This window comes from Arachis duranensis, chromosome 3 (genome assembly GCF_000817695.3).
Source record: "Arachis duranensis cultivar V14167 chromosome 3, aradu.V14167.gnm2.J7QH, whole genome shotgun sequence".
In the NCBI taxonomy this organism is placed as follows: domain Eukaryota; kingdom Viridiplantae; phylum Streptophyta; class Magnoliopsida; order Fabales; family Fabaceae; genus Arachis; species Arachis duranensis.
Window position 1 is genome coordinate 79,663,254 of NC_029774.3, and position 10,599 is coordinate 79,673,852.

At 39.8% G+C, this 10,599-nt stretch overlaps 1 protein-coding gene across 1 annotated transcript in view; it reads right to left on the bottom strand.

Annotated features, from left to right (window-relative positions):
* LOC107479609 (glutathione S-transferase T3-like) overlaps positions 1-2,428 on the bottom strand; it is an 8,199-nt gene extending 5,771 nt beyond the window's left edge. Inside the window, exons 1-2 of the mRNA XM_016099733.1 lie at positions 2,152-2,428; positions 1,558-2,013 (exon numbers count right to left, since the gene is read on the bottom strand). Of these exons, the coding sequence (XP_015955219.1) occupies positions 1,558-2,013; positions 2,152-2,428 (733 nt within the window). The remainder of the gene's footprint in view (positions 1-1,557; positions 2,014-2,151) is intronic.
* Positions 2,429-10,599: the final 8,171 nt, after the last annotated feature.

Below are 10,599 nucleotides of genomic sequence, written 5' to 3' on the forward strand. Positions count from 1 at the left end.
TTGGATTTTGGGGTTTGGATGGGCTTTTGATTTGGTGAAGAAATGAATTAAATTGGGTTTTTAATTCAATTTCAGCCCATGGAGGAAAATTGCTTCCAGGAGGCTGCCTTGCCCTTATGGAGGGCAGGGCAGAATTTGGTGCATGTTGGTGCTTGCTTGGTGCGGCCTGGTGCGGTCTTGGTGCACAGAACGCTGCCCTGCCCTCGCGGAGGGCAGGACAGGAAAAATTGGTGCTTCCAGGATGTGCCACGGTGCGTGCTGATGCTGCCAGAGTCATGCCATGGTGCGCCAGAATGGTGCCTTCCACCCAAAACTCAAAAACAGAAGATTAGAAGTGCTCAGGCAAGAATGAGGAAGAAGAGAGATCAATTCTCCTCCCCAATTCTTAGAATTCTCAGTAAAGTCACCCAAGAACAATTGCCAAAGCTCAAAATAAAGGTGAAAGTAAAATTCAAAAGTAAAGGTAAAAATGGTAAAAGGTTCTAATTACATCAAACTAGCTTCTATTTATACACTTTCTATTCTTGGATTTTGGGATTTGGATGGGTTTGGTGCTGCCAGGATGTGCCACGGTGCTGCCAGAATCAAGAATTGGTGCGCCAGAATCAAAAATTGGTGCGCCAGAAATTGCCTTGGTGCTGCCAGAATCAAGAATTGGTGCGCCAGAATCAAAAATTGGTGCGCCAGAAATTGCCTTGGTGCTGCCAGAATCAAGAATTGGTGCGCCAGAATCAAAAATTGGTGCGCCAGAAATTGCCTTGGTGCTGCCAGAATCAAGAATTGGTGCGCCAGAAATTTTCTTGGTGCATAGGATGCTGCCCTGCCCTCGCGGAGGGCAGGGCAGTGTTTCCACTTTGCTGTCCCGTGTTCGAAACACGGCTGTGGCACACGTTCAATTAATTTCCTTGGTTTCCTGGCACGGCACTCAACCTTAGTTCTTGGCTTCTTCCTTGGTCCGTGTTCGATTCTTGTGGCATGCATGGGTGACATTTTTCCTTTGAATTTCTTCCTTGGTGAGCCCGATACTGCCCTTGTGGAGGGCAGGGCAAGGTTCTCTTCTTCTTGGTTCCAAGGCACACTTTTGTGCTCTGCCTTTGTAGTGGGCAGGGCAGAGTTGCCTTCCTTGGTTGGTTCCTTTATGTTGCCCTCCTAGAGGGCAGTCTGCCCTTGTGGAGGGCAATATTTGCCTCCCCCTTGCATGCGGCACGCTTCCTATTACTTTGGCCACACTTTCCTTTCCTTGGGCTACACTTCTTAGGCCACGCTTTTCCTTTTCTTTTCTTTTCTTCACCTATAATAAACCAAAACAACCACTCCAAGTATCACTAAATTCAAGAGGCTTATAAATCAATTAAAATTCAATTAAAATTAGCTTAAACCTCATGGATTATCATTAATTTCATGGTGGTTGCTTGATTTAGAGAAGTTATGCATTTTCACTCCAAATCACTTACTTAGGATACAAGAAAGTGCATAAATGCTAACAAAACAAGTGAAAGTAGCTTGAAAAATGGGTATATGATGACTTGTCATCAGCTCTGTGTGGTAGGGTGTTACATTTTTCACTCATTGTAGACGTGTCAGCATTAAGTATTTGCATATCCATTTCCCTTTCCCTTTCCTTAGTTATCCTTTCCATTTTCCTTTCTTTTGCATTTATCTCTATTTCTTTAATATACCTCTGAGTTTGTAATTTTTGTTCTTTCATTGCCGCTTGAGTTTGTAATTCTTGTTCTTTCATTTTCGCTTGAATTTGTAACTTCTTCTCCTTCATTGCCATAATCTTTGCTCTATGTTCCCTCTCCTCTTCTCTTTCTTTTTCCCTATCCATTAGTTCCTTTTCTCTAACATTCTTAATATCTTCCATGAAAGATAGTTTTTTAACAACCGATAATTTCTTTTCGCTAAGATCTTCAGACATTTGTGCTTTTTTCTTACTTTTTTGCTTGCTTTTCTTTGATCCTTGTGGGCAAACGAGAGAGTCCACACCGAGTTCGTCAGCCAACGATGTTTCTGGATTTAATGAGGATGAGTATGCTTCAATTGCACTAACCTTGGTTCTCTTTGAGCCTCCACTCTGTGTAGGTAGTTGGCTTCATTTTTGCTCCAAACGAAGCATATTCTAATGCCTTTCAAAAGTGAATTTCTGACCATAATGTGTGGAATAAAGTTTATAGGCCAACTCCTTCATATCATCAGCATTCAAACCACTCCTTATGCTTCGACTAGCTTGATCATAGCAGCCAACAAATTTTGTAACTGCTTTGTTGATCTTATTCCATCGTTTCTTACATGCAACTGCCCTCCTTTTTATGTCGGAGTTGAATTCCACACAATAATTGCGAATTCGACTCCAAAATATTTTGTCCTTTTGGTCGGTACCAACTATATGGTCGGTTGAAATATTCAACCATGCACTGATTAACATCTCATCCTCTTCCCATTGCAGAGTTGAATACTATCTTGCCTACGATTTTCAATGTCATCTTCTTTGAGATCGATAACATCTAATCCACGAGGGTTGGCAAAATCTGAATATTGTGAATTTAGACTACATTGTATCGAAGTCTGAGAGAATGGCTTAGAAGAGTCACCAACACCATATGAGCTATGTCTCGATGCACTGAATTGAGTTGAAAACGGCAAGGATGTTGGAGCAACATTTCTAATAGAAGGATTAAATAACGATGAAAATGGAAAATGGAAAATGTGGTATTTGTAAATTTTGATTTTGTGGTTGGAACATAGGAAATTGATTATTATAAAGAGCTTGAAAATTAAAATTATGAAGATTTTGTGGATTTGGATTTTGAAATGTATTCGATAGTGTGAAGTTTTGATTTGGAATTTGAGAGTTTGAGATTTGAGATTGTTGCGTATTTGGAGTTTGAGAAAAGTTTTGTAAGTAATTGAAAAAAGAGTTGAGTTGATTTGGATCCATTTTTTCGAAAAAAAAATAGTAGAAGTATGATAAACCACTATTTTATGATTTATATTATGCTCAATTGAGTGGTTTCTATCAAGTCTTTGCTCACTTATTCATATAAATTGCATCGTTTTACAATTCCTTCCTTACTCCTTAATATATGTGAAAATATGTTTCCTAGACCATAAAATTATTAATTTTAATTATCCTTTATTACCATTTGATGCTGTGATCCGTGTGTTGAGTATTTTCAGGCTTTATAGAACAGGAATGGCTTAGAGAACAGAAAGAAAACATGCAAAAGTGGAAGGAACGCGCGAAAATGAAGTTTTGAAGGAAATGGCAGCGACGTGCACGCATAAACGACGTGGACGCGTGACTCGCGCAGAACCCAAGCGATGCGCATGCGTGGACAACGCGAACGCACGCCTAGCGCAAAGCACAAGCGACGCGTACGCATGATTGATGCGTACGTGATAAGGAAAATTTCCAAATGACACGCACTCGTGACCCACGCGCACGCGTGACGGATGCAACGTGCAAAAAATTGCAAAAAACGTCCCTAGCAATTTTTGGACTCCTTCTCAACCCAAATCCAAGCTCAGAAAACACATATTAAAGGCTATACAGTGGGGGAATGCATCCATTCATGAAGACACATTAATACTCACATAATTTTAGGTTTTAGATGTAGTTTTTCTAGAGAGAGGTTCTCTCCTCTCTCTTAGGTTTTAGGATTAGGATTTCTCTTAGTATTATGACTGTTTCTTCATTCCAGGTTCAATGTTCCTTTACTTTGGTTTCTCTTCTATTTTTATTTATTTTGTTACTTTGATTTATGAATTCTCATGTTAGATTTGATTTTATATTTAATATAATTTGAGGTATTTCAGATTTATGATTGCTTTCTTTTATTTATGATATAAATAATTTGGATTTTTTCCCTCTTGGCTTCGTTTGAGTAATTGGTGACACTTGAGTTATCAAACTCCTTTGTGATTAATAATTGGAATTTGCTGATTGGTTTGGATTCCTCTAAAGCTAGTCTTTCCTTAGGAGTTGACTAGGACTTGAGGAATCAAATTGATTAGTCCACTTGACTTTCCTTTATTTAGTAAGGGTTAACTAAGTGGGAGCAGTGAACAATTCTAATCACCAGTGATAAGGATAACTAGGACAAGATTTTTAGTTCTCAAAACCTGCCAAGAGCTTTATTAGTTATTATTTTAATTCCTTGTTATTTTACATTACTTGTTCCTTATTTCAAAAATCCCAAAAAATATACTTTTTCCATAACCAATAATAAACAGACCTCCCTGCAATTCATTGAGAGACGACCCGAGGTTTAAATACTTTGGTTATAAATTTTATTGGGTTTTGTTACTTGTGACAACCAAAACTTTTGTACGAAAGGATTTTCTGTTGGTTTAGAAACTATGCTTACAACGCGATTATTTTTGTGAAATTCTTTACCAGCAAAAGTCCTCTCGTCAAAATGGCGCCGTTGCCAAGGAATTGCAAACGTGTTCCTTATTATTGGTTATTGTAAATATTTGCTTTTTGCTTGTTTGTTTGTTTTTGTTTTTAATTTAGCTACTATGAATTCTCACTCCTCTCGCTTTGAGTTTGGTTCCAATATTGTTGTAGGGAATGGAAGCTCTAATAGGAACATGCATCAAGGTTGGAAAAATCAAAGATGGGAGGAGCCATAGGAATTTGATCAACCCTCTTGGCAGCAGCCTCCGCCAATATACTATGACCAAGAGCCATTCCAAGAAGCATATCAAGATAATGGCTACGGTGAGCACTCTTTTGATTATCAACAACCACCACCATATGCCTATGAACCCCCTCTTCAACATAGCTTTAAACCACTATACTCACAAGTCCCTTTTCACCATTCACCTTCATATGACCCTAACCCTTATCCACCTTATGAATCATACTTAGAACCACCCCCATTTCAACACAATTACTCTCATGAGCCGCCACCTCAACATTCACCATCTCCTTGCCCTTACCAAGAAGAACCACCGTCCTACCATGTACCCTTTCTCTAAAATAATAAACCCACCTATCCACCCCAACCTCCGCTGGATGACAACACCCTTGGTGCTATTCACCAAGAGCAAACAGAGCTTCATACCACACTTGCCTCTATCACTAGTCTCACCTCTACTCTTCAAGCTCTTACATCCCGCATGGACCAATCCTCTACCTCCAATACTCAACCCTCAAGCTCTAGTGCACTTCCTTTTCAACCACATAATGATTGATAAACCACTATTTTATGGTTTATATTGTGCTAAATTGAGTGATTTTTCATCCATTATCCTCACGCTTATTCATAGAAATCGCATGTTTTACGTTTTCCTTCCTGATTTTGTGCTATGATTGAAAACATGCTTCTTTGGCCTTATATTTGCTAATATTAATCCCCTCTTATTACCATTCGATGCCGTGATATGTGTGTTAAGTGATTTCAGAGATTACAGGGTAGGAATGGCTTAGAGGATGGAAAGGAAGCATGCAAAAGTGGAAGGAATACAAGAAGCTAAAGAAACTACTAAAGCTGTCCAGCCTGACCTCTTGGTACTAAATCGATCATAACTTGAGCTACAGAGGTCCAAATGATGCAGTTCTAGTTGTGTTGGAAAGCTAACGTCCGGGGCTTCGAAATGATATATAACTTGCTATAGTGGATGTACATCTAGGTGACGCAAACGTGTGCTCCATGCGAACGCATCGCAGTGACAAAAATTAGCGTGTTTGATTTCATAACCAGCGAATTCTGGGCTGTTTTTGACCCAGTTCTCGGCCCAAAAAACACATATTATAGACTATAAAGTGGGGGAATGCATCCATTCATAAGGGAACAATTCATACAACTTCTCATTCACATAATTTTAGGTTTAGATGTAGTTTTTAGAGAGAGAGGTTCTCTTCTTTCTTAGGTTTTAGGAATTAGGGTTTCTCTTAGTTTTAGGATTTAGGATTATTTCTTCTTCATCACAAGTTCAACATTCCTTTTTTTTTATTTTCCTAATTTAGTTTATGAACTCTTTATGTTTAGATTTGAATATTCTGTTTAATATAATTTGAGGTATCCCAGATATAAGATTGTTTTATTTTATTTATGTTATGGATGCTTTCAATTTATCCAAATTATTTTCATTCAAATAGATTTTCTCGTAACACTTGAGTTATCAAACTCCTTGTGATTGATAATTGTTATCTTTGCTGATTGATTTAGACTCCTATAACTCTAGTTATTCCTTAGGAATTGACTAGGACTTTATGTGTTAAATTGATTTAACCACTTGACTTAGTGGGAGCAAAAATATAATTCTCATCATCACTGATAAGGATAACTAGGATAGGAATTCTAATTCTCATACCTTGCCAAGAGTTTTATTAATTATTAATTTATTTTTCTTATCAATTAAATTATTTGTTCAAACCTTTTCAAAACCCCAAAATATACCTTTGCATAACTAATAATAAATCATACTTCCCTGCAATTCCTTGAGAAGACAACCCGAGGTTTAAATACTTCGGTTATCAATTTCAAAGGGGTTTGTTATTTGTGACAACCAAAACATTTGTACGAAAGGATTTTCTGTTGGTTTAGAAGCTGTACTTACAACGCGATTATATTTGTGAATTTCTTTACCGACAGGAAATCCGATCGTCAATGATCTCTCCATCCCATCACCACCCTCCATGGAAGAGCACCCACATCCATCAATCCAAGAGCAAGATGATCCCCATTATACTATGGACATGGAACAAGAGAGAAGGAATCGTCTTAGGAATGCAATCGCGATGGATCAGTTACACATGGCCTTATTTCCAGAGGAGCAAGAGGAGGCTCAAAATGTGGAGGTAGGAGAGACCTTTGAAGAAGAAGGAGTAGTTGAAGGGAGTTGTCATGGAAAGGTAATCATCAAGGAGGAGTACAATTTTATGCTAAAACAACTGGACAAAGCCGCTATAGTTAAAGAGGATGTGGTTGAAGACTTAGGAGATGCGGAACCTCCATGTGAAACTCAAGTCATAGAGCCTCCTTCTAAGATGTTTGAAATTGATGTTGAAGAGGGTGTACAACCTCCAAAGCATATCATGGTTGAAGACTTTAAAGGGGATGATCAAGAGATGGATTCAATCATTAATGAATTCTTATCTACATTTGAATCCTCTCCCATTGGACTAGACATGGAGATTAAAGAAGAAGAAGCACAACCTCCCAGACCTTGGTGAGCAATGAAGAAGAGATTACATTGGAAGAATGCTACCAAGAGGAAGAAGTTGATATTGAAGAAGCTTGCAAGGAGGTGGAAATTGTCAAGAAAGAGCACATGGGAGTGAAGCTTGAAATCACTTTGCCAAAGCTGTTGGAGACCTCTCCACCTAAGTCACCATCATCCTTCACAACATTCAAGTGGGTAAAATTCTTACCCTTGACCTTTACTTTCCCACTTGAATATGGGCTACTAGAGACAAATGGTCAACTTAGAGCTCTCTGTGGCTTTAAGAGTAAGAGAGAGATGGTGAGTGGGAAGAGTTGCCCTGCAAGGTTCAATATGGTTGCATGCTCCAAATTGATGTGTAAGGATTGGTGTAGAGCTCAACTGAATGGGTCTAGAAGGTTGTTTGGATGTCTCTGTGAGAATTCAAATTGCGAGCCACCCGGATGGAACAATGGTGACCCACAAGAAGACAGGTGTAAAAGCAAGGTCTGGGACCCCGGAAATCATTCCAACAGTCATCACTCTTTGGGCCTTGTCACTTGCTTCCACATGCTTGAAGGCTTTCTGTGCCTATTTTGGGATCCCGGAGGCTATTGGAAGTACAAACATTGGTGGGGATTCCTGGATCAGTTCAAACACAAGCCACCATGACAAGGAACTCACCACATGTCCAACTTAAGGACTTTAACTAAAAGTGCTAGGTGGGAGACAACCCACCATGGTATAATCGTTCCATTTTATCCTTGGTCCTATTTTATTTTATTTTCATTAGTGTTCATTTATAATTTCTGTATATTCATCTGCATTTTGCATTCTGCATACACAAAAAAAAGAGAGGAAAGGCACACGACGCACGAGTGTCGCTGACGCGTTCGCGTCATCTGTGCATGCGTGAAAAAGGGGGATTGAACAAAGAGTTACACGGGAACGTGGCTGGAGGCGTGCTTTAGGCACAAACACACCCACGCGTACGCGTCCCTGACGCGTTCGCGTCACTTGCAAAAATAGGCATCCACGTGTGCGCGTCACCCACGCGTACGCGTGACTCTGCAAAATCGACGAAAAGGGGTGTTTAGACAGAAAGTTGTGGTGGCCTGGTGCGGAAATGGTGCTAGAAGCACAAGCTATATCACGTGTATGTGTCCCTGACGCGTTCGCGTCATTTGTCCCAACCAAACCATCCACGCATGCGCGTCCTTCACGCGCACGCGTTGAGTAAATTTTTAAGCAATAGTGCGTATGAGACAGAGAGTTGCGCGTGCGCGAGGCTGCTCTCGCGCCAATAGCATAAATCATGTCACGCGTACACGTCACTTAAAAATTACACAACCCACGTGAACGCGTGACGCACGCGCCCGCGTCGCAAGCAACGCACAGCTAATCTACCTCAGCACTAGATATCTTATCTTTTATCCCCCAATCCTAAACCTTTCTTCTTTCTTCTCTCTTCTTTCTTCTCCCCCTCTCATCCTTATTCTCTTTCTTTTCTTCTATTCATTACATTTGCAAACTCGCATTCATGGCATTTTAACTTCATTGTTTCTTCTCCCTTTCTTTTCTACACTTGTTGTTTTCACATTGGTGTTAAAATTCTCTTACTCAACTGTTGCATATCTTTTGCATTATTTTAAGTGCACCTTAACTTGTTTGCTATTTAGTTGACATGCCCTTTGCTTTTATTGTTTTATCACTTGTATGTTGTAGCTACCATGTAATTGAGAACTTTATTTGGCATTCTCCCGCCTATGTTCTATTTGCTTTGATATCGTTGTTATAAGCTTAATTTTCCCTCTTTTTCTCTCCTTTTAGGCTGGCCACTAAAGAGGGGTACAGGAAGAGTCTACATGGGGCGACAAACAAGTCCATCTACACAATCATTGGAGAAAAGCATCAGTTAGAGTAACTGGTGCACGAAATTGTGATCATCAACAATGGCGCCAATAAACTTGGAGCTCTCAAACGTGAATCACACTTTGTCACAACTTCGCACAACTAACCAGCAAGTGCACTGGTCATCCAAGTAATACCTTATGTGAGTAAGGGTCGATCCCACGGAGATTGTTGGTATGAAGCAAGCTATAGTCATCTTGTAAATCTCAGTTAGCCGGATAATAATGGTTATAATGGTTTTCAAATATGAAGATAAATAAAGCATAAAATAAAGGTAGAGATACTTATGTAATTTATTGGTGGAAATTTCAGATAAACGCATGAAGATAGTATGTTCCTTCTGAATCTCTGCTTTCCTACTGCTTTCATCCAATCATTCTTACTCCTTTCCATGGCAAGCTGTATGTAGGGCGTCACTGATGTCAATGGCTACTTCCCATCCTCTCAGTGAAAATGGTCCAAATGCTCTGTCACAGCACGGCTAATCATCTGTCGATTCTCGATCATGTCGGAATAGAATCTAGTGATTCTTTTGCGTCTGTCACTACACCCAACACTCGCGAGTTTGAAGCTCGTCACAGTCAAACAATCCCTGAATCCTACTCGGAATACCACAGACAAGGTTTAGACTTTTCGGATTTTCATGAATGCTGCCAATGGATTCTAGCTTATACCACGAAGATTCTGATTAAGGAATTCAAGAGATATTCACTCTAGCTTTCGCTTGTAGAACGGAAGTGGTTGTCAGGCACGCGTTCATAAGGACGGATGATGATGAGTGTCACGGATCATCACATCCATCAGGTTGAAATACGAGTAATATCTTAGAATAAGAATAAGCTGAATTGAATAGAAAATAGTAGTAATTGCATTAATACTCGAGGTACAGCAGAGCTCCACACCTTAATCTATGGTGTGTAGAAACTCCACCGTTGAAAATACATAAGTGATAGTGGTCCAGGCATGGCCGAATGGCCAGTCCTCCCAAAGGACATATGAATTCAAAAAATGGGAAAAAGACCCCTAGTACAATAGTAAAAAGTTCTATTTATACTAAACTAGTTACTAGGGTTTACAGAAATAAGTCTAAGTGCAGAAATCCACTTCCGGGGCCCACTTTGGTGTGTGCTTGGGCTGAGATTAAGCTTTACACGTGCAGAGGCTTCTCTTGGGGTTAAACGCCAAGTTGTAACGTGTTTTTGGCATTTAACTCTGGTTTGTGACGTGTTTCTGGCGTTTTAGTCCAAAATGCAGCACGAAACTGGAGTTGAACGCCAGTTTGCATCCTCTAAACTCGAATAAAGTATGGACTATCATATATTGCTAGAAAGCCCTGGATGTTTACTTTCCAACGCAGTTGAGAGCGCGCTATTTGAAGTTCTGTAGCTCTAGAAAATCCATTTCGAGTGCAGGGAGGTCAGAATCCAACAACATCAGCAGTCCTTTGTCAGCCTCATATCAGATTTTTGCTCAGGTCCCTCAATTTCAGCCAGAAAATACCTGAAATCACAAAAAAACACACAAACGCATAGT